Source organism: Cryptomeria japonica, chromosome 2 (assembly GCF_030272615.1).
Source record: "Cryptomeria japonica chromosome 2, Sugi_1.0, whole genome shotgun sequence".
In the NCBI taxonomy this organism is placed as follows: domain Eukaryota; kingdom Viridiplantae; phylum Streptophyta; class Pinopsida; order Cupressales; family Cupressaceae; genus Cryptomeria; species Cryptomeria japonica.
This window is the reverse complement of record NC_081406.1, coordinates 403156251-403181573: the sequence shown is the minus strand read 5'-3', so window position 1 is coordinate 403181573 and position 25323 is coordinate 403156251. Positions and strand designations below refer to the sequence as shown.

The 25323-nt window shown below is 37.0% G+C and overlaps 2 protein-coding genes across 4 annotated transcripts in view; one reads left to right on the top strand and one right to left on the bottom strand.

Annotated features, from left to right (window-relative positions):
- Window positions 1-25323, bottom strand: part of LOC131064451 (protein LAZ1 homolog 2) — a 125571-nt gene that overhangs the window by 20214 nt on the left and 80034 nt on the right. The window lies entirely within an intron of this gene.
- Window positions 870-3359, top strand: LOC131067561 (uncharacterized). The gene is made up of 5 exons (XM_058002638.2): window positions 870-1232; window positions 1333-1485; window positions 1578-1978; window positions 2092-2500; window positions 2600-3359. Exons 1-5 carry the CDS (start codon window positions 1019-1021, stop codon window positions 2971-2973), a joined length of 1551 nt encoding a protein of 516 aa, XP_057858621.2. The 5' UTR covers window positions 870-1018; the 3' UTR covers window positions 2974-3359.

The window sequence follows — 25323 nt, the reverse complement described above, 5'->3', positions numbered from 1 at the left end:
TTATTCCAAAATCTTTTCTATGTTACTATGTAGGCCCAGGGTTTGTAATTTTATTTTTTTTAAAGTAGGGTTTGACAAACCCTACAATTTAAAAAAAAAAAAATTGCAAACCCTACTTTAGCTTTTTTGAAAAAAATGTTCAATGAGAATGAAATTATGAATGCACAACACAGAATGAATGTCTTAATTTATTTTTGCATTTGTAATGTTTTATTGCAGCAACCTTCACATTCTTATTTGCCTCAAGTTTCACAAAACAATCATACAATGTCCTCTTCTAGACCTCCCATTAGAAAGGACCCTGCTTGGAAATATCATGAGGATTTTCCAGGGCAAAGAAAAGGGCAAACAAAGTGTATATTTTGCAAAACAATATTCCATGGAGGCATATATAGATTGAAATACCATATTGCTGGTGTGCGTGGGCATGATGCCGACCCATGCACAAAAGCAGTCACTGAGGCTGTACGTGATTGCTATGTAATGGTTGAAGAAATTGAAAGGAAAAGGAAAGAAAAAGAGGATCTCACAGTCATTGGGAGACATGCACCTTTAGAAACAGGGACACAATTAGGTTGTGTTGGAGGGCCTTCTTCCTTACCTTCATATCGTCCCACTCATTTTGCTACTACTCATGCTTCCGGTTCTGCTTCTATAAGTGCCAGTGCCAGTGCCTCTGCCCCTTCTCATGTTCCTAGCACTGGCAGTGGTAGTGGGAGTGTTAGCATTGGACCTAGGATTCGTAAATCTAGGTTGGATACCTTTTTTGCACCTCGCACTACTCCTGGGTCCCAACAGTCACTTGAGAGCATGGGTTGGAACAAGGAGGTCCATGATGCTGCTAAAATGGCAGTTGGCAGATTCCATTCTTCACAGCCAGGTAAATGTTTTATGTTTGATTGTTTTAATTTTTATAATTTGATTGTTCGTATTAATTTTTGTTGTATATAGTTCATTATACATAGTACATACTTATCTCATTAAAATTATTTGTGACAGGTCACCTTATTGGCAAGAAATGGTTGATGCCCTTACCATTTGTGGGGCGGGGTTAAAAGCCCCTTCTGAGTTTGATTTGAGGGGACCCATTTTGACTGAATTGGTGAATGATGTGAAGAAAGAATTGGGTGATCAACGCCAAATATGGAGCACTAAAGGTTGCACCATCATGACTGATGGTTGGACAGACAGGAGAAATAGAACTCTCCTTAATTTTCTTGTTTCTTCCGCAGGTGATTGATTAATTTTAGTTTCATTTAGGCATTAATTTTTTATTTTTCATTTAATGATTTATTGAATGATCATTGATCTTGCTTTATTTTTTTATTTCAGGGGGCACCGTTTTCATCAAGTCTATTGATGCCTCCGCCCATTGCAAGAATGCCACCTACCTATGTGAGCAGATAGAGGAGGTGATTAATGAGGTGGGTGAAGAGAACGTGGTACAGGTGGTGACTGACAATGCACCAAATTATGTTGCTGCAGGTAAACTTTTGATTACAAACTAATTTTGTTTGCAAATTAATTTCTATTTTGTAACCTCATTAATTACAATGCAACAAATTATGTTGTTGCAGGCAGACTATTGATGGAGAGGCGCCCATCTATAGTTTGGACTCCATGTGCCGCCCATTGCATTGACCTCATGTTAGAGGATATTGGAAAACTTCCATGGGTCAAGACATGTGTAGAAAAGGCAAGAAATGTGTGCAAATTTGTATATAATCATTCATGGGTGTTGGCTCTTATGAGACAATACACAGAGCATAAGGAGTTAGCTCGTCCAGGAATCACAAGATTTGCCACAAACTTCATCACATTGCAGTCCATGCTTCGTTGTAAGATGGCCTTGAGACGTATGATTGTTGGTGAGGAGTGGTCTTCCTCATCCTATGCTGCCACCCCAGCAGGGAAAGATATGGCAGACTGCATTTTTGATGAGCGAGGCTTTTGGAGCCCTTGTGATGAGATAGTGAAGGTAATTTTTTTATAAATTCTACAATTTTTATTTAACTTTTTGTTTTATAACTTATTCATCATATTCTCTTATTTGCTCATGTTTTAAATTACACAATATTTTCAATTTTACAGTTTGTTAAGCCCTTGGTGGTTTTGTTGCGAGTTGCGGATGGAGAAAAGCCCGCAATGGGCTACATATATGAGGGCATGGATAGGGCGAAAGAGGGCATCAAATCTATCTATGCAGGAGATGAGAGCAAGTATGGTCCCATTTGGCAGATCATTGATAAGAGATGGCATCATCAGCTTCATAGGCCCATCCATGCAGCAGCCTATTATTTGAATCCGGCATTCCATTTTAGCCCTACTTTCAGGGCTGATGCGGAGGTCCTTGATGGGCTATACTCAGTCATGGAGAAGATGGCACCTGTTGGTTGTACTCAGACAGATCTTATGCGAGAGCTACAGTTGTTCTCAAATGCACAAGGGGAGACCTTTTCTCGTCCTATCGCCAAAGAAAGTAGGACAACTATGATGCCAGGTAAAAATAAATTGTAAGGCTTAATTTTAGTTTTATTGTATATTGTTAAATGAGTTTATGAGAGACTAATTTTATTTATTTTTCTCATTTCAAACTCAGATAATTGGTGGAGCTTTTTTGGCCCAACGACACCAAATCTTCAGAAGTTGGCCATTCGCATCTTGAGCCAACCATGCAGTGCATCTGGTTGTGAGCGCAATTGGAGTATGTTTGAGCACATACACTCCAAGAGGCGCAATAGATTATCCGTGGAGAAGATGAATGATCTTATCTTTGTTCACTACAACCTCCGCCTGAGAATGAGAAAGAATGCATTAGCTGACATCTCTCCTATCATTCTAGATGAGGTTGATCCTGAGACAGAGTGGGCCATTGAGACAGATCCTGTGGCTGTCTTTAGTGATGATGACACTGATTGGATCGACCAGGTAGATATAGAGGCTGAGGTTGTAGCCATGGCAGAGGAGGAGTAGAGAGCACGAGCAGAGAGAGGAGATTCAGAGGCAGATGGTGATAGTGACACAGATGGTGACAGTGACACAGATGGTGACAGTGACACAGATGTTCCTGATGTTGGTGAGCATGGCGTGGTGTCACGAGGAGCGGCTATGGCTGCCCAATCATCTATGACCTACCTTAGACGCCTTCGTAGGGGGCCGGGGCCTTCATCGGAGCCGACGTCGGGGCCGGAGGGTGCAGACTCCTCTGCGCCATAGGCTTGTAGATGTATTTACCTTTGTTATTTGTATGGAACATTTGATGATGATCATATGATGACATGGATTTTTTATTCCATGAGTTTTGTAATATTGTATACATTTGACAATATTTATATATCTATGTTTGTTATTTCCTTCAACTACAATTTGCGTTTATGCTTATGTGATAGATCATAGATGTATACTTGTGTATGTATTATGTAATGAAATGAGCCAAGTTTGATGATGTTATTGTGTCTTATTCAATAAAGGGTGCATGAAACAAGTTTTAAATCTTAAAAAATCTCTAAATTTTTTGAGTTTTTCACTTTCCCGAGTCCAGCCGAGTCTGGAGCCGAGTCTGACGCCGAGTCCCGAGTCCTAGTCCGATTTGGCCTTGCCGAGTCCGAGCCGAGTCCGAGTCCCGTTTCTTTGGTGAAGACCCAATCAAGTGTTTGTGGCCCCTAATTGGCCAAAATACTCACCATTTTATGACTGTCCCAAAACTGGGTATGCTGTTGTCTTAATGAACTAATAACTTGAGATATTGTGAATATGATACAAAGAAAGGGTTTGTGGCCCCTAATTGGCCAAAATACTCACCATTTTATGACTGTCCCAAAACTGGGTATGTTGTTGTCCTAATGAACTAGTAACTTGAGATATTGTGAATATGATACAAAGAAAGGGTTTGATGAGTGGAGGACAATTGGGGAAGGTGTGTGGGAGTCCTTAGTAACCCTTGGAAGTGTTAGGAAGCCTTGGTGAGAGGATTTGACTCAAATTATTATGACTGTCCTAAACAAGTTGTGGCTGTCCCAAACATACTTGACTGCCATAAAAGGCAGTGTTGCAGCAGTAGGGTACTTTGTGACCTCTTAGGTGGTTGGGGGGGTAAAGGATCATGGTTGTACATATTGAGAAGTCCTTGTAAGTGTGTCAAGGAATACATGGGTTTGGGAGTGTCTATTACATGTTGTGAGTTGAGTCTTGGTGGAGATTGGAAATCCTACAAGGGGAATGATCTCGAGTCAGTGGACTCAAAAGGGTGTTGGTCATGATTAAGTGTTGGAAAGTTGGGATTGGGGTCTAATCATGTTGTATTGCCCTAGTTGAGTGTATGTCAAGGGTTGTAGGTGTGATGAAAAGCATGGGTGTGTTGTTGGGGTATGGAATCCTTGTGAGTGCTCAATAACCTTGTGAGGGGTTTTGTGAGTGAGTGAAGAGTTATCACCTAATTGGATAGGTAAGTTGGGAGAAAGATCTCCCTTGGTTGAGTGTGTGGATGCTCTGCATCAATTTCATATTCCATGAATTTTGTAGACATTTGACACTCTGTATTTCTAATGTGTTATTTAGTTTCTCTTATTTCCATCAGCTCAAGCCTAAAATTTGCATTTATACTTATGTGATTAATGTAAACTTGTGTATGTGTTCAAAGTAGCTTCTATTGGATGAGATTATTGTGCCTTCGAGGTTTATTTAGTTAAAAATACATGAAACAAGTTTAAAATCGTTAAAAAACTTTAAATTTCTTGGGTTTTTCAATTTGCCGAGTCTTGGCCGAGTCCGAGTCCGAGTCAAAAATCAGCTTGCCGAGTCGGAGCCGAGTACGGGCCTTGTAACTATGCTTGGAAATCATGAAATATGGTCTGATTTGAACTCTGTAAAGTGAAAATCCAATTAAAATTAGTCTTTCTATCATTCTAAAAACCAGAAATCAGACTGAGAAAACCTTGAAATTATGGAGTAAAGCTTGATTTTGATCACCTTCAAAGATGAAACCAGATTAGAAAACCCAAAATCAAACTTGGAAACATGTAACTCTGTGAAAATTAAGTTTGATTCCTGACATCTCTTGCAGAAGCACACAAAAAGCACCCCTATGCATTGGTCTAATAATGAGAATTTAGAGAGAAGAGAAGGAATTTGGAAGCCAAAATCTCAGAATTTCACCTTCGAAGTGCTTCAGACCTGCAAGAAATGGAGGACAACCTCAGAGAATGCTGATGGTTGGTCTTTGAATGCCTTAAATTCTTCTTGAAACTTGCATCATACTTCTAAATTGCCTAAGAACTCACAAAAGAAGCTCAAAGAAGTTCGAACTTCACAAAGATAAGGGAAAAGTGTGAATGGTGAAGTTGTCTAGAGCAATACTTCTGGAAAATTTGAACTCCCTTCTTGCATTGGTTTTTTTTTTTTTGAATGATAATGAATATAGCCCTAATTATGCCTCCAAATCGAACTTCCTTGTTTTATTGTTTTTTTTTTTATTTTTAGAACTTCTTGCAATTTCTAATTCTCATCCTTCTAGAAGTCTTCTCCTTAGGCAAATTTGGCTTGGCTTTTGTGTTTTAATTCTCCTTCATCAATCTTTGTACTTCTATCTTAGGCGAATTTCTGCTTTATTTGACTTTGCGATCCAATTTCTCCATCTCTTCCCTTAGGCGAATTGTAAAATATGATAAGTTTTTGTTTTTTTTATTTTTAAATCCATCTTATCAATCTTTCACCTCCACTCTAATTGGGCGAATTGTTTTGGTGTTTTATCTCATGCTTTAATTGCTTTTCTTCTCTCCTTATTTGCCATTGCTTTTCCCTCTTCCTAGCCAATGGCGGACTTTGCCAAGGCTTGAGGAAGATTCTAGATATGCTTGGGCGGACTTCATAGTACCTTCGGGAATTTTACATTGGGCATAGCAGACTTAGCATGGGAGTTGGGAGTTTTTCACCTTGCTAGGGCGGACTCCATGATGCCCTAAGGAGTTTGCAATGCATCTCCACTTCAACCCCTCAACACTTAATCATTATTTCTGATCTCTTTCTTCTAGAATGTCAATACTTAGATCAGATTCGCCATTAATCTTCTAGCTGCCTTCTCATGGTAGGGCAGACTTGAAGATAGCCTGAGGAACCCTTCAAATATGCCTAGGCAGACTTGGTATGAGTTTGGAAACATTACCAAAAGGAGAGGACGGACTTTGCTATGCTTTGGGAAAGACTTTAATGTGCCCATGACAGACTGTCATGCCTTAAGGAATTTCATACCACCTTGATGGCGGACTTCAATGCTGGTCAAGAAAAATCTTCTTTACTTAACCAAAATTTCTAAATTTTCTTCCCAAGGCATGGGTGGAATTTCTTGAACAGTAAAGTCTTTGATTTTGACTTTAGACTTAGCCCCTTTTGCCATGACCTAGCTTTTCTAGAACACCTCCTATGGACTTGAAACTATTTCACAATTGTTGCCTTTTGGATGAACTCTTCTGACTTGCCACTTCTCTTGCCACTTCTCCTGAATCTGGAACAATCCAAAACCTCAACAAAAAAAGTAAAAAGCAACTTTCCCCCCAAAATAGTAACTTTCTATTTTTAGAAAAAAGCAAGCTAAAAAAGAAGGTTCTTGGATTGGCCTCAAAATGCCAAAAACAAAACTTTCTAAATTTAGAAAAAAAAAATCCTTAAAAAAAGCAAGATGTTAGAATTGACCCCGAGAAATTGCGATTTTATTCCTTCGATCTATCTGAGCACATCTGTAGCATCAAAACATTCTTCTGACCATTCCTTCACTTTTCTGACTTTGATGACCTCTCCAAATTTCAACAAACTTGACACATTTGTAGAGGCGAGAAATTGGAGACCAAAACCCTAAACTAAAAGCAAAACAAAAAAAGAGGAGGTCCCCACTTGCAATGGGGCGATGTGTGATTACGTCACAATAGTTTCCTATATATTTTACTGGGATAATTACTTGATAGGCATATCAAATTTGTTCAGGGAATCTAATTTTACTGATTTGGCAAACTTTTGATGCCATCCACATCAATGGTATTATCAACACATCTACATCTTTGGATCTTGTTGTACATCAACATTCACATCGAGCATTTGAGTAGCTTTCAGAGATTACATCATTATGTTTAGATCGTGTGTATCATTCACGAATATATATTCTTCTCACATGGGAATATTTCATGCACCTATTTAGTAGCTTGCCTTCTTCCATGGGGGAGAAATATTGCTCAACATTCAAGGATCACAATTTACATTCTGAACATCACTAGAACTATAATATCTATCATCTTATGGGGGGCTCCATGGTCTCTCTTTATGTCTCATATGGGGAGAATATTTCTTGTACTTATGTGATAGTAGTCCTTGTGGGGTGATGATGTGTCCTTCCTTCTATCTTCTTCACTTGTACAATCTCTTTGTATCTCTTTTGGATAGGAATTTTTTCCTATGGTTTTTTATCCTCTACTCCATTTATGAAAAATTTGTACGAGGTAACTTAACATGGCCTAGTAGCCAAGACACATCATCATTGTATTTATCCTCCCTAAGTTGCACTTTATGAGGGTTGTTAATGTAAATAAGGTCATTGTCAAACTAGTTAACATATCACCCATTCTAGGTTGATGCAATTGTTATTTTAAACCCTAGGTATGTTAACCAGATTTATCTAATTGATTATGCCCTAGGTTGTATTCAGATTTGCAGTATTTTAGTAAGCCAATATAGATTAGATTGTGCCCTAGATTGTAATCAGATTTGCAATATTTAGTAAACCAATATAGATTAGGTTGTGCCCTAGATTGTAATCAGATTTGCAATATTTAATAAACCAAAATAAATCAGAAATAGAACATAAAACAAACAAGCATACCCTGGGAAAACCTCCAAGGAGGAAAAACCCAGCATGAAATACCCACAGGTCAAATTATATATTCTCCTCTAAAATGTAAGTACAATACTTAGCTCGAATCTGATCTTCACATATCAGATCTGACTTTGCATGCTTCAATGTCTTGCATCAAAATCTACTATGTCCCTTTGGACAATTTCGCACCAAGCTGAATGAGTTCACACTTTTCTGTAAGTTCGCACAGCAGAGCTAAATCGCCTTTTGATGTGTTTAAAACTTGATGAAATGACTTGCAATTTGTCATTTACTTATATGCATCTTTATTCCTTTTAAGTCGGCCTCCTTGTAAGTCGGCCTCCTTGTTATTTTGGCGCTAATATTATTTTGAGTGTATTTAGCGTGGCATGGTGAATTAAGATAGGGCCACGTTAGTTTAGGGTAGGACCCAGTCCTAAAGGGGGTTCGGATGTTGCCTTAGGGCAATCCGAACCCCTATACCCCTAGTTACAATCAACACTCCCTCTTAACTAGGGAGGAGGAGAATACATAATCTGAACCTTTTAAGTTCCATCTAGCACACAAGCATAGAATGGATCTAGCACACAAGCATAGAATTACATCTTCCACCTAGCACACAAGCATAGGATGGTTCTAGCACACAAGCATAGAATGGATCTAGCACACAAGCATAGAATTACATCTTCCACCTAGCACACAAGCATAGGATGGTTCTAGCACACAAGCATAGAAAGTGTAATACACCAGTGGATCTTTACATTATTACAATAATCCATCTAGCACACAAGCATAGATTGGATGAAATTCATTCTTGCACACAAGCAAAGAATGATTCAAAGTGCTACCAATAGTCACTGAGATTGAAGCTCCCTCTCAATCAGGGTTCCGTTTTCCATGACACCAAGTCTATTTCTGAAGTACTCGAACTTCACTCTGGATAAGGGTTTGGTGAGGATGTCAGCAATCTGTTCATCTGTGCTAATGTACTTTAGATGAATGGCGCCTCTCTGCACCATATCCCGAATGTAATGATAGTGTGTTTCCACATGTTTGGACCGATCATGAAATACAGGATTTATTGACATCTTTATACAGCTTTGATTATCACAATGAATGGTGGTAGGATCATTGACTTGACCAAATAATCCAACAAGGAGCTTACGAAGCCACATTGCTTCTCTGGATGCAATAGATGCGGCAATGTACTCAGCTTCTGCAGTGCTTAATGCTACCGAAGATTGCTTCCTGCATGCCCAAGAGATCACTGCGGAGCCCAAGTTGAAGCAGATGCCTGAAGTGCTTTTCCTGTCCTTGACACTTCCTGCCCAATCTGAATCTGAGTAGCCTTTCAGGAGGATTGGGGTATTAAGTGAATACTTCAGCCCATAACCAATCGTGCCACGTAGGTATCTTAGAATGTGCTTGGCAGCAACCAGGTGAACATGTTTAGGTGAGCTCATGAACTAACTGAGAGCATTCACAGCATAACAGATATCTGGCCTAGTATTGACTAGGTACATCAAGGAGCCAATCAACTGCCTGTACTCTGAGGGATCTGCAAAATCTGAGTTAGCTACAGAAACACTTAACTTCTTTAAGTTAGATTCCATAGGAGTACGCATAGGTTTACAATCTATCATTCTAAATCTTTTCAAAATGTCAATAGTGTATTTTCCCTGACTTAGAAAGATTTCATTAGCTCTTTGCCATACTTCTAACCCTAAGAAGTAGTGCAATAGACCTAAATCCTTCATTTCAAATTCTGAGGCTAATTCCTTTTTACATCTTATGATTAATTTATTTTCACCCGTGAGAAATAAATCATCTACATACAAAACTAAAATAAGCATCTCATCATTATAAATTTTCAAGTAAATGTTAGCATCAGCATCATTCTTGGAAAACCCTAAAGTTAGTAAGCACTTATCAATTCTTTCATACCAAGCGCGAGGAGCCTGTTTGAGTCCATATAAGGCTTTCTTCAACCTGCAAACATGAGAGTCTCTTTTATGGATTACATAACCTTCTGGTTGCTCAATATAGACTTCCTCCTCAATGACACCATTAAGGAAGGCTATCTTAACGTCCATTTGATGCAGCTCCCAACCTTTGGCTGCAGCAATAGCTATTACAGATCTAATAGAGGTATATCTAGCAACAGGGGCAAAGGTTTCTTCATAATCTATTCCTTCCTTTTGAGAAAAACCACGAGCTACAAACCTAGCTTTATATTTTTCAATACTACCATCAGCATTATGTTTAATTTTAAACAACCATTTAGAGGAAACGACAGACTTACCTTTGGGTCTGGGTACGATGTCCCAGACATCATTCTTGATGATAGACCCATACTCTTCATCCATGGCTAATTTCCAAGCATGATGGGACATAGCTTCTCCGATATTGTGGGGTTCAGACTCAATTATATTGCACATCACAGAAATGTAGTTGGCGTGATTTTGGACACTCTTGCTATTTCTGAAGGTTCCTCTGGGAGCAGCAAACCCTTCAGCATTTTGAATTGTATTTCTAACCCAAAGTGGTCTCTTCTTGCAGACCACAATATCCTGAGGTATATCGATAGATTGCATGGGTTATGATGAGTCATTCTAAACTTCTTGATCTGGAAGATCAGTAGACTCCTCCTCAACATACCTTTGACCTGAGATGTAGATCCTGAAGGCTTTGGAAGATTCGTTGTATCCTACTAGGATGCCTTTCTTTCCAGATGGATCCAGCTTGGTTCGTTTTTCTTTAGGCACATGAACATACACAGGGCTTCCAAATATCCTTAGGTGATTGATGTCTGGTTTGATTCCTGAAAAGGCTTCTTCAGGTGTCACATTCTTTAGGACTTGATGAGGACATCTATTCTAAATATAAACTGCGGTCTTGGATGCTTCTGCCCATAGGAAAGGTTGCAAGTCCTGATCATGTATCATGGCTTTTGCAGCTTCAACAATGGTCCTGTTCTTTCTTTCAGCAACTCCATTTTGCTAAGGGTTGTAGGGAACACAGAACTCCCTCTTAATTCCTGCTTTAACACAAAAGTCATAGAAACTACCTGAGGTGTATTCACCTCCATTGTCAGACCTCAAACATTTAATTCGATTTCCTGTAGTATTTTCAACTAAGGCTTTGAATTCTTTAAATCTGTTTAGGACTTCTTCGGACTCTTTAGTTTTAAGAAAATAGATCCATGTTTTCCTAGAGAAATCATCTATGAAGATAACATAATATAGGAAACCGCTAGGAGATGCTACTGACGTAGGACCACATAAATCTGAATGAATAAGCTCTAACCTTTCTTTAGCCCTACTATCGCTTTTACGAAAGGGATTCTTTACATTCTTACCCATTGCACAACCTTTACAAGCATCATCATGAGATAAACTGAGATTAGGCATACCTTTGACCATTTCACCGAGAGTGGGAAGAGCTTGAAAGTGAAGATGACCCAATCTTCTATGCCATAGCTCGCATGATTCAGGGGTCTCATGAATGAGAGCTTGAATTGGATTAGCTGCAAGCTTATATAAACTATCACATCTATTTCCAATAATACGAGCATATTTGAAGTTAGATTTCTTAGACCAAGCGAGTACTTTCCCTTCAGAAAATGCTATTTGCAAACCCTTATCTTTTAAAGCAGAAATGGAAATAAGATTTCTTTTAATACCAGGTACAAATAGAATATCACAGAGTTGTAAGGAAATACCAGAATCTAGTTTTAAAGAGGTAGAACCAGAACCTTTTATCGAGTATCGAGCATCATCACCGATTACTACATGAAGATTGGTGTCTTTTTCAATCAGATCTGAGAGATGCTCACGAAATCCTGAGATGTGTCTGGAGGCACCACTGTCAAGTATCCACGTATTGCTGTCCGTAGGAACATTGCTGGAAAGAGCAGAGATAAGAAGGTAGTCTTCACTTTGTTCGGCAACTTCATTTAAGTTAGCTTCCCTTTCCTTTGGGTCATTTTGACAATCTCTGGCATAGTGACCATACTTATCACATCTGAAGCAATGAATGCGAGAGGAATCTCTTGGCTTTTTCCTTGGATCATAGGAGGAGGATCTAAAATCTTTGTTTCTCTTTTCTTTCTTCCAATGACCACCTTTCCTAAATTTAGATAAGAGAACATGATTATCTTTGAGAGAGTTCTTGAATTTTCCTCTTACCTCAATTCGAGATTCCTCTTCGATGCAATCATATTGAAGACACTCAAAGTTGGGACGATCGGCTCTTCCACCAATGCTACGAATGAATGGTTCCCATTCATCTGGTAGACCATTTAATGCAATCATAACAAGGTCTTTATCTGAGATTTGGCGATCAAGAGTGCTTAGCTTGTCCTTTAGTTCATTGATCTTCATGAAGTAGGCTATGATTGAGTCTTCTTCTTTCATTTTCATGTGAAGAAGTTGTTGTCTTAGGGCAAGAGCTCTGCTAAGATTGTTGACTTCATAGATCCCTTCCAAGTGTTTGATCATTTCTCTGGTAGATGTGAACTTTGATATGACAGTGACAAGATGGTTCTTGATGGACTCAATTATGATCCCTCTAGCCTTGAGGGAATCTTTATTGAACAGTTTCAGCTCTTCAGCATCTTCTGGAGGAGACAGACTTTCTTCTTCTACAAATTTCAGTAGGTCATTTTCTTCAAGGATCGACAAAATACGAACTTTCCAAGCAGCAAAATCAATTGCTCCCTCAAGCCTATCTTCAGCCTTCAAACTTGACATCTTTAATCTGAACACAAACAACAGCTATATGCAACAATCGATTTGCTAAAATCAGAAGTTAGAGACACCTAGAGCTCTGATACCATGTTATTTTAAACCCTAGGTATGTTAACCAGATTTAGCTAATTGATTATGCCCTAGGTTGTATTCAGATTTGCAGTATTTTAGTAAGCCAATATAGATTAGATTGTGCCCTAGATTGTAATCAGATTTGCAATATTTAGTAAACCAATATAGATTAGGTTGTGCCCTAGATTGTAATCAGATTTGCAATATTTAATAAACCAACATAAATCAGAAATAGAACAGAAGACAAACAAGCATACCCTGGGAAATCCTCCAAGGAGGAAAAACCCAACATGAAAGACCCACAGGTCAGATTATATATTCTCCTCTAAAATGTAAGTACAATACTTAGCTCGAATCTGATCTTCACATATCAGATCTGACTTTGCATGCTTCAATGTCTTGCATCAAAATCTACTATGTCCCTTTGGACAATTTCGCACCAAGCTGAATGAGTTCGCACTTTTCTTTAAGTTCGCACAGCAAAGCTAAATCGCCTTTTGATGTGTTTAAAACTTGATGAAATGACTTGCAATTTGTCATTTACTTATATGCATCTTTATTCCTTTTAAGTCGGCCTCCTTGTAAGTCGGCCTCCTTGTTATTTTGGCGCTAATATTATTTTGAGTGTATTTAGCGTGGCATGGTGAATTAAGATAGGGCCACGTTAGTTTAGGGTAGGACCCAGTCCTAAAGGCGATTCGGATGTTGCCTTAAGGCAATCTAAACCCCTATACCCCTAGTTACAATCAACAGCAATGACCCCTTCTTCAACTAAGGCATTTGGGGAAATGTCATTAGCCTATTTTATTCTTGTTGGTTAATTCAAGGAATAAATAAGGAAATATTTTAATTAATTAAATTAAGTTGTCATAAGTTGTTGCAGGTGACTTTATTTAATTAATTTTCACCCTATTTAATTATTTGTTATAAAGTAGTTAAGTTAAAACACAAAATAAATAGAGTCACTCTATGGTGCCAAAAGGTAAAGGTGAATTTTAAATTATAACTCTTCTAAAGTTCTTTGAAAAGTTATTAAAGAGGAACGAAGGAGCTCATTTTCATATCTTATACATTTAATTTCAGTTTGGACTGCAAATTCAACTACAAACCCTAAGACAAAACCCTGTATTTTCGACTCATAGGTTTCTCTTGCATGGTTGAGTAGTGTCGTTGGGGTCACTCGTGCAGATTCATGTGCCATCTATATCTTCGACTGACAGATATTTTACCTTTGTTTGCCATTTGATTGTTCGAGTAGTGTCGTTGGAGGCATTCATGTCAATTGTTGTCTTGATCCTGATCATCATCTTGGTTTCAAAGGAGGTTCTTCATTCACCACTATAGCAGTTATCATTCTACAATTGTCTGCAGCTTCTTTGTGCTTCGAGGATGTTCTTCATGTTCCTATTCTTTTGGGACATTATTTTTTTTTAGGCTTCTTAGTCCTCCATTCCTTTTTTAGCAGTTCATGTTTCTTTTCATGCATTGCATCTCTCGCTTTTAGAGAGGGGTTTTTTGCCACATGGTTTTTCTCCTTTTCTCTTCTTAGAGAGACTTCATTGGTTTGTAAACGGGTACCTAATCATGCATTTTGTTGTCGGGACCCATTTTTGCATTCATGAGTTTAGAATTTTTCTACTCGCCCTAAGTTTCACTTAATGGGGGTCTTAGAGCATTTTAGCTATTAATTGTTTTTAACAGCTAGTAATGCATTTTTGCTTTGTTGCTTAAGTTAACTTAGGAGTGCTTATTTTAGTTGTGCTAGTTGTGCACGTAGTTTAGCTTCTATTCATCTAGTTAGCTAGAGTTGAGCTTTATTTAGCTCCTCATGCTTGCAATTTAGTTCTCCTAAATTCAGCTCTATGCTTTCTTTATAAGCACCTCATTGTGCTATTGTAACTCTGTATTCTTTGCTTTTGAGTGATATAGCATTCATTCGTGCATTTCTCTCTTGTGGAAGGTGTTCTTGTTTGCCGTTTGATCTTGTAGGTGCTTGTATTGCAAACTTCAACATGGTATCAGTTTAACTTCAACAATAATTTTGTGTATTGTAGTTGATATCAATATTTGAAATTGTGGAATTAATGTTATGAAAACTATTTACATATTTCATCAAAACAAGTTGTAAAACTCTCTTAGAACAGCCTGATGCAAATTGTTTGATGAAAGCTTTGGGTATTAAAACTATGGAAAATTGCAAAAAATTGGTTTTAAAATCCGGTCCCCTCTTATAGTGGTATCAGAGCAAAGTATCCTGCCAGCTTGTGGGAATTTGAGGCACTTCTTGTCAGCAAAATCTTCTTATGCTACCAAGTAGTTCTCACAAATATTATTCTAGAAGAAGACCCAGTGATCTACTAAAGCAACTCGATATTGAAGAGGAAGTTTCTATTGCAAATTTGTTTGGTGAAGGAGCTACAAGTAATATGGGAAACAAAAGAGAGAACAATAAGGGTAGTACCTTGCAAACTTTGAATGATCTTGCAAGGGCAAAGCAGCAATTAGTACAACTGATGACCCTGATGATGGATAACATGAATTAAATTAAAATTAATGGAGGTAATAATGGCCACCAGAACAAGGGAGGAAACAATGGGGAGGTTTAATAATACAAATATGTAAGAATATCCCCTAATCTTTTTAATTTTTTTTTAAATTGTTTGCCAAATGTGAAATACTTCAAGAGTCAAGTAATGAGCATGAAATTAGGATAAGTCTGTCATTGAAATCTCACATATTGTTCCTCGAAAATCCTACACTATTGTGCAACAGATTTACTAGGAAATAAACACCTAGCATTTTCAATTATCAGTACATTGAAACACTGAACAATGTTTATCAAGAGTATGTCAAATGGATGGAAGACTAAGATCAATACTGTTGTAGCAATTAGTATAGAACAAGGTTGCATTGAGACAAAGGTACTTGGAGACTCCGGAGACTAGTACTAGTACCGATATGGCTATTTTGTCAAAATAGGAGACGGGGTACTTGGAGACGCCAATTTTTTTTAATATAATTTTATAATCTATAGAAAATCTGAAAATATAATAACATTGAACTTTCAAAACAAGAATTACCATTAACTTTGAAGTTTAAGTAGACAAATGTGAAGAGTCAAATCAAAATCTCATACAATCATTGTGTCAAAGTTTCAAACTAATTACATATTGAAATTAGCTTGGTAAGCAACAAGCTGATACTCAAACAAAAAAATGAAAACAAAAATCAGAAATCTTAAATTTATCATCTGCACTTCTACACCATGATTATCCATATCAAGGTCCTCAGCTATGATGCTCTCCAAATAGTCGTCGCTCTCAAACTTAGGTTGCTTTGAATAACAAGAGATAAATCATATTCCATCTGCTTCAACGACTTCATCCACAATGGCTACAACTTCTCCATTGGGTGAAATTTAATCCCATTTTGCTGAAGGACCCTCCTTGTATCCAAGATCTACATGAGAGAGAAGAACTGAGCTATGAATGTACACCAGGTTCTCTACTTTCTTTGATCCTCATCGTTTCCTCTTTAGTGAATGAATGAACCCATAAGTACTCCAATTTCTCTCACAAGATGAAGAGTTGGCTACTTGTGAGAGCAATCGTATTGCAAATGATTGCAATTTAGGGGTTTCACCTCCATGGTTCCACCACCACTCTATAGGGTCTTTCTTTACTTTCATATCATATAAAGCTTTCACGAAAGCAAATCACCTTACCCACATGAAAACTCATTCCATTGACTCCTCAAAATTGAAGGATCCTCGCCTCGGCCATAAATCTTTTTAATTGCAGCCAAAAATCCGTTCATTACCTCTCTATTATGATGTGGAGCCCTCTTATTGGTCACTTTTATATCATACCATTTAGGATTAGGTGTGTTAAGTTTGTTCAATCTTCCTTGTAACTTTTCCCCTATCAAAGGGTATATGGAAATATCTTTTGCATCTGTTATCTTCTTGACTCCTTCACACATGGAATCCATTGCTTCATAAACCTCTCCCAAACATTCCTTGTCTAAATCTGCAAATCTGATCACCTCACATATGGGCTTAATAAAGTCCACAACAAACTTAACATCAACCCAAAAATGGTCATCAAGGACCATACCTTTCACCTCAACTACAATATTTGATGTAGATTATCTCTGAGCTGCCCATGCATAACAACAGTGGAACACAAAGCTCCTTTGACTTCACAAAGGCAGTCAAGAAAAATAAAGTAAGAAGCAAAATGTGTATCAACGGGTTTAACAAGTTTCACCTTGGCAAATTTGCAATATATGGCTTGTGTGTAGTGATGGTTACATGTGAACATTTGTACTTTTCTTCCCTTCTCTATGAGATTTAAAATCCAATGGAACTTACCAATATCTTTAGTGCATTATTCAACAAATGCACACAACATGGTGTCCAAAATATATGCTTGCACCTTTTTTGCACCAACATGCCTATTGCTTTACAAACAGGGGCAACATCAGTAACAACTTGGACTACATGTGTTGCCCCACCTCCTCAATGTCGTCACATAACTCGTTGTATAGAAATTCTGCATTTTTTTCTTGCCTTGAACAATCTATTGCCTTCAAAAAATAAGGTCATTTGCTACATGTTACCATTATATTAAGTAGTGGACAATCCCTAGCATCTATCCACCCACTGATTACAATACTACATCCTTCTGTAGCCCACACTCTTTTCAATGGTGTAGTTTGTTCCTCTAATTTATTTTTCTCCTTATCGATTAGAGTAATGCCAAGCTTTTCACACCCAAGTGGTGCATTATTGATAGCTTGGACCATCTCTCCATAGAAAGGTGAGCGAGCAAAGATTAAATGGTATTCCATTTGTATAAAAGAATTGTGCAATTGCTACATCAATTGCTTCTCGATCTTGCACATCAAACAATATTCCAATGGGGTTTGAGCTGCCAATGTGGTCTTTTGTGAGCATGTTCTGTTGTTAAGTCTCTAGAAGTCACATCCACCTCTGATTCTATCATGACTTTGGTCTACAATAGTTGCCCCTGTCGTTGAAGCATGAGAGCTTCGCTTAGCAACTTTCCCATCAGCCCTTTCTGAATACTTCATAGCATCATATCGTCTTGACTCATTTAGACAAGGATAAACACCTTTTCTAGGTTGGTGAAGGAAATGACCCTTCACCCTTGTGTAGGTACATTGCCATGCCATTGCACAAAGTTTACATTTGATAGTGGTTGTTCAACCTGAACCTTTCATCCCCGAACATGGTCAACATACTTCCATAGTGGGTACAAGCCTTGCTATCCTCCACCCAACATTCCACATGGAAAAATTAAAAATAATTAGATTTGTTATGAAATTATGCCTTGGAATATATATCAGTCTATGATTACGAGTATGACAGTTGACACAATACTCTATCAATTGTCAGACTCATAAAAATTTCATTTTTCCAGTTTTCAATGTTCACTAGTTTCTAGGACTATCAATATTAAATTTAAATTAAAATAATTTATTCTTATTATTGCATGCATTCCTACAACAGGACGTGAGATTCCCTCTTCGGTTTGATCAGCTTGTTGATTCTTGTTTACAATGTCACTAATAATTATATTGGCTAAATGTTAAATTGTTAATCTTTCCTTTGCTGAAAGTTGAGCTTTGTAATGGCACTCCTTGTATCAAAATTATACAACACTATCCCTATCGATTAAAAGGTTAGGAGTTTATTATTTTCCCATTCTGAAATTTGCTCCATCCTAAGAGTTGATGTGATGAAAGGTGTGCATTGCAAAGGTTAAGTTGTTAAAATAAAAAAGTGAGCACAAAGAAATATGAAAAAAAAAATTAAAAAAAAGGGTTTATGCCAATTGAAACCAACCTAGGTCAGATTTATGCCAGTCACAACGTATGTTTTTTGTTGTTCTCATACGTGATTTTCCTCTTTCATCACGTTTTCCTCTGCTTTTGTTGCATTTTTACCTCCTTGGCGACGACGTTTTGGTTTTTTAGCCTGCATTTTTTCCTTTTTTTTACCACTGACTTAGTGTTTTTTTGTTGTTTGAAGGGGAGGCAAAGGGAAACACTTGGAGACGTGAACGAGGTGTGTCCTTTGAGTGGAAATGTTCCCGATCACATCTCGGGTGCAGGAGTCGCATCCTAGTCTCAAAGACGCGTCCTAGGGGGTTGGGTGCATGACTCCCTACAACCTTGGTATAGAACGATTTGCTTTTTTAAACATCAAACTCACCACCACACTCCAAGGTTATCTCCCAACTACAACAATGTGTTGCTTTTCGAACCAAATAGATAGGTCTGAAACCACCAAAAGATTTCACTATTAGCCCTCTAGCTTCACCAAAGTTGCTACTACAGGTCTGCAATTTAAGACAATAGTGAAAATCTTCAAGAACCTCCAATCCAGCATGTTGTCTGTATTTTTGCATTCACAAAATTGGACAATCCTTTTAAAAAATCTGTTCAAAAATGAAAAATTTACTTTAAGACATGCTTCCCGAGGCAAAAAAAAATTCTTCTTTATGAACTGGACTGATCTTTGGTTCATCCTCGATCTGCGTTTCAAGTTCGTTTGCTATGTTTTTCCTATAAGATTGGATTTTATTCTCTGGACTACTCTGGACTACAATTGGAAAATTTTATTTCCTTTGCAAACTTAAGGTTTCCTTTATGTTTTAGTGTTGTAGGGGTTTTTTCTAGCAATTACAAGTAAACTTTATAAAAGACTTGTAACTTGTAACTTCTTTTTATTTCCCCTTTCCCCTTTTTTTCTTTTTAGTTGTTTGTATGAACTTTTTAGACAAATTACAAGTTAAATTAAAAATACAAGTTTAATGACAACTTGTAAGTTCTCATAAAACTTCTTACTCTGTGTTTTTAAGTTGTAATAGGGATTCCCTATTATAAGTCTTTTTAAGTTTTTAAGTCTTTTATGTTTTTAGTTGTAATGGGAATTTTATTTCCCTATTACAAGTTTTTATGTTTTTATTCCTTTTAATTTTTTATTTTCCCATTGCAAGCCATTTTGTTCATTATTTTTGTGCTCTTCTTCCCTAGAAACCAAAAAAATTTCAAGTGAAGGAAATGTAATGCAATTTAAAATTTGTAAAGAGGTTTCAAAACCCGATTGCATCTTTGGAGGGCACATTTGCTTGTAGTTTGAAAGAAAGAACCCAACCTGCATTTATGCTCCCACAAATCCGACTTTGGTGGCATTCTTCCTCTAAATCCGTTCCACATTCATTCTATGATGTTAGGAATCGTTGCTTGTTGCCACGTTTATCAGCAAAAATGGTTTTATGAAACAAGTTAGGCGTTTTTGAAGGTTCTTACCACGTCTTGAAGCATGAGATTCGCCCTTCTTGCCACATTGCAAACACATCTTGCACATCCTCCGTTAATGAGTGTTTGAAGTCAAATCTTTTTCTCTTTCATAGCCATTTTTTGTGGAAGGGTTTAAAGGCAAAACCGATTTTGTGTGCTAATTGCAATCATAATGTGGTGGCTTCCTTATCTATTTAAAGAGCATTTATGTTCTTCCCAAGCTCATTTGTTTTGGTCTAGGGCATTCTTCAAGCAAGGTTCATTGAATGCAAGTTGTAAATGTGCAAGATTTTCCCCTCTTTCATTTTTCCTATTTACTTGTCTTCGGGTTTTCAAAACGAGATTATAACTGTGGTAATGTAGTTAGAGTCATCTCTTCGGACACATAGAATAGTTTCAATTGTGTATTTGTAATCTTGTTGACAAATTACATGTAAAAACAAGTTTTGTAATTGCAAGTGTTACTTTCACTTGCACTTTGTAATTACATGTAAGGCAACTACAAGTTGAGTTAGATTAGGACTGTAGTTGGAATAAGTCATGGTGGTTGAGAGAATTTCTCTAGTTAGTTAGGATACTCTCACCTTTTTCTCAAGGCTCTTCTCCTATAAATACTTGAGGGGGTCTATTGTAATTGATATTTTTTGGCAATGCAACAAAATTCTGCCAGTTTGTATGTGCACTCTAAGTCTTTGAGCTTAGATGTAAATCAAATTGCTTTCAATAAAAGAGGCAGGTTGTGTTGAGACTTTGTACCAATTCAGGTTGCTATGTGACGACATTTTTTGGAGTTGATTGTGAGTTTTGTTCTATTGTTCAAGAGGGATTTAAATTCAATCTTGTAGACTTTGAGCTGCTAATTGTATTTAGAGTTATATGTTTGGTTTTCAGATTTGGTCTTGCAGACTTTAAGTTGCTTATCATATTTGAAGCTAGTATGGAAAGCTCAAGTGGGAAGATAGCTTGTAGACTTTGTGCTGCTTCTATTTTTAAGACTTGTGCATGTAAGGTGAAGTGCATCATGTAATTAGACTTTGAGCTGCTACATATTGTGCTAAGTTAGCAGAAAATCATCTAAAAAGGTTGATAAGAGAATAGATAGTTGAAGACTTTCAGCTTTCTTTTTGTTTTCCCATCCTGGGGAAGTGATGGAGGTCTTTGTGCTTTCATGGAAACTTTGCTTCCCTTTATGTTCCAAATCGTACAAAAAAAGTCTCATTTCTAAATTTGCTTTTATTTATTTCCAATTGCTATTACTTTTCTGTGAAGAGAAAGGGATATAGTTTTTCTTGAAAGAAGAAGAAAGACTATTGTCTCACCAATATTAGATTAGTTTAGTTTGTAGATTGGGGGAGCCTTCCCTAAATTGGGAGAGTATCATACTCACACACTATGGCTAAAACCACAATTTGCACATTCCGCAGGTGTACAAAATTTTCAACCAACACAGCCAACATGGACTACCATTCAACCATGGGGCTAGACTACAAGTTCAATAATTTCACCAATTATCATCACATGAGTGAAAAAAATCAGCTATAGGCCTATAAACATGCTTTAGATTACTATACTACACTATCCCCACTGATTTTTGTAACCAAAATTTTTCACTATTTTCTCACTAAGTTATTTTGACAAACAATACTATCTGAGCAAGATAATATCTGAGCAGGTTTGTATGGTTTATAGTTTGCATTGGTTTGTATGTTAAATTTTTCTTTGATTTGATTTCATAATAATGCACAACATATTGTAAATGAAAGCTACTATGATTTATTCAATTGATAACAAAACAAACTGCTATATATATATATAAATTCAAGAGATAGCAAAAATCAATGAGTTGTTGCTGACCTTTTTATACATATGCCACCCTTTATTCTATTAGGAGGCGACAAGTAGCATCAAAATATGTCATCCCAACATCATGAAAAAGTCACAAAAAAATAAAAAAATAATGAGTTTAAGTGAAAAGTTAAAACACTTATATTTGTTTCCCCAATCCTAAAAGGAATTCTTATTGTTTTCAAGCACAAGGAGGAGAGAAAAAGAAGGGTTTGAACAAAAATAGTTGTCATTGAAGAAAAAGCACAACGAGGAGAGAAAACAAGGGTTTGAAACAAAAATTGTTGCCATTGAAGAAAAAAGCACGAGGAGAGAAGACAAAATATTGATTGAAGATCATTTGGGCAAGTTAGTAGCTTGCATTGACGTATCTAGAAGATCAAGAAGGATTTGGAGGAGGCCACAACTAATTTGGAGATACAATTCTTCATTTTTAGAGCAAATTTGAAGAGGTAATTAATATTTGTTGCTTTTTATTTTTTTTAATTTCAAAGTTTCAAACTTCCATTTTTGGTACATTTGTTTTATTTTATTTTTGTTTTATTTTATTTCATTTTAAGTTAACGGGAAAAAAAAACCTAGCTATCAAATAATCAAACTCTAGCTATTTTTGTTTTTCTCCCTTAATTATTTAGCTGCAAACCCTAAGTGTAAATGTTATTTTTTTATCATTTATAATTTATTGCATCTTACCATTCATTTATAGATTGATCCAAAATTTGAAATATAATGTCTACCCTAGTTAGAAAGGATCCTGCTTAGAAACATGCCATCCTTGGTACAAAAAAGGTGAAATAACATGTATACATTGCAAAACAAAATACAATGGGGGAGTAATTCATCGATTGAAGTATCATCTTGCACAAATACCATTGCATGATGCTAAACCTATTGATGTTGTAGGTTAAGTACAAATGCAAATAGAGGCCTTTGAAGAGAAAAAGGAATTTAAAAGGAAGCAAAGGGAGGAAATGGCAAACATTGGTGGGGAGACCTCTTCAATTCCTCTATTTCCTAGATCCAAGAGTAGTGGTAGTGGTAGTACAAGTGTGAGCGTTGGGCCTTAGAAATGTAAAAATAGATCCCATGTAGATTCATTTTTTTCTCCGCGCACAACTCCAAGTTCCCGGCCATCACTTGAGACCATGGGTTGTTATAAGGAGAAGCACGACACTGCAAAAAGTGCAATTAGATATTTTTGTTTTAACTACGACATTTCATTCCATGCAACCAGGTAATCAATATTATTTTTGTTTTAAAATACATAATTTGATTTCTATGCCTATTGATTTTTTTTGTATTTAAGACTTAAAGAGTATGTGGCATTTAAGATTTTAATTTTTAAAGTTAATAACTTATTTTATTTATATAATTTGTTTTAGGTCTCCTTATTGGAGAAACATGGTAGATGCCATTACTATTTGTGGTGTAGGGTTCAAAGATCGTAATGATGAGGAGCTAAAAGGTGCCATTTTGTCTCAAAAGGTGGTTGATGTCAAAGCCACAATTGATGAGCAGCGTGATATATGGACAAGGAAGGGTTGCACCATCACGATTGATGGTTGGACAGGCAAAAGAAATAGAACACTGTTGAACTTTCTTGTTTCTTCCTAAAGTAATTGTATTGCAAAGTCCTTTTTTAGTGTTCAAGATTTTTAATTTTTATTTTACTAAATCGCTGATTTTTTATATTTCTCAGGTGGCACAATGTTCTTGAAGTCAATTGACGCTTCAAGAAACACAAAAAAAATGCTGAGTTTCTTTGTGTGGCCTTGGAGGAAGTGTTGGCCAAGGTAGGTGTGGAGAACGTAGTACATATAGTCATTGATAATGCAGCAAATTATGTTGTTGCAAGTAGACTTCTTATGGAGAGGCACCCCACCTTGTTTTGGATTCATTGTGTTGCCCATTGCCTTGAATTATGAGGAATACTTCACTGTGGCGAAAGAACAGAGGAAATCTTCTCCAAATTCAAGGCACTTGAAAGAATCTCAAGGCATCAAGAAAGAAAAAGTTCTCAGACTTTGTGAAAATATAGAAAAGAATTTCAGACTTCTTGAGGAATTTCATCCATAATCCCAAACCTATTGGAGTAATCAAGACAACTTCTTGAAGGATTTCATCTTCTGAAGAATTAAACACAAGCTCCCAATCAAAATCAGATGGTGACAAGAAGAAACAAATTTCCATACTTAGACAATTTCTTTACACAAATTGGAGAATTCAAGGAAGATATCCAACACGCTGAGGTGGCGCCTCGTCATCTTCCAACCAATCAGATTGTTCCAAGTGAGGCGGAATAAGTGTGGTTCATTGAGTTCACCAAATCAATACCGTCTCTGGAATTCATAGGATTAGAGTAGATTTCTTAACCCTTATCCCTTTTGTTTCTTTTTTTAAGTTTTAAACCCCGAAAATCCCAAAAAGAAAGAGAGAGCTTTAATTGACAAATCCATGTAAGTCCCAAAGTTGTTGACAATTCGTTTAAGTGTAAGCCCCTTTGTGTATTACCAGCAAATCACAACGCCCGTTGAGCTTATCCACACATCAAGGCCTGACTAAAGAAACCTTGGAATCGACATATGATCTTCTAGCAATCTTAGCATAAGCGGTAATTTTTCAAGAGAGGGTAAATTATCTTTGGGTACTTTATTCTAATGTTTGGTATATGATAAAACAAACACCAACATGCTCATTCAGGGGAGTTAGCTCATTATTCTTTGTCAAGGAAGTGAATATTTCTTTTCAGTTGGAGATTATCTGAAAGTGTTTTTCAGCCACTTTTGAGTTGATTTCATGCAACACAATGCTCAACACGCATGCTTATACTTGGGAATTCCTAGGGTACTGCCGTTGTCCCTTGTGTAGAGCACTCCAGAAAACACACATGAGTTGATTTCATGCAACACAATGCTAAACACACATGCTTATAATTGGGAATTCCTTGGATACTGCTCTTGTCCCTTGTGTAGAGCACTCCATGAGTTGATTTAATGCAACACAATGCCAAACACACATGCTTATAATTGGGAATTCCTTGGATACTGCTCTTGTCCCTTGTGTAGAGCACTCAGGAAAACACTTCTGAGTTGATTTTATGCAAGACAGCTAAACACACATGCTTATACTTCACTGATTTCAGCTTTGAATAATAGTGATTATTGTTCAATTCAGACCTCCTAAACTCAGAGAGTTCACCTTATCAAGGGTTGTGAAGTAAATTTTGATAGATTAATCTTGGAGTACATTCAGGACAGCAAGCCTCCATGTGCTATGGTTCAATTTTAGAGACCCCCGGAGTTGGAACAATGAGAGTTTTAACAAATCTTCATGATCGTATAAGATTAGCACTGAAGAGACATGTTAGATCCATGTAGTGTTATGTTGGTATGTTCGTTGGATTCTTGCAAAGGATTGCTTTCCCTTTAGCAAGAAGATTGGAGGAGTTTGATTTTGCAATTATGACTCTGC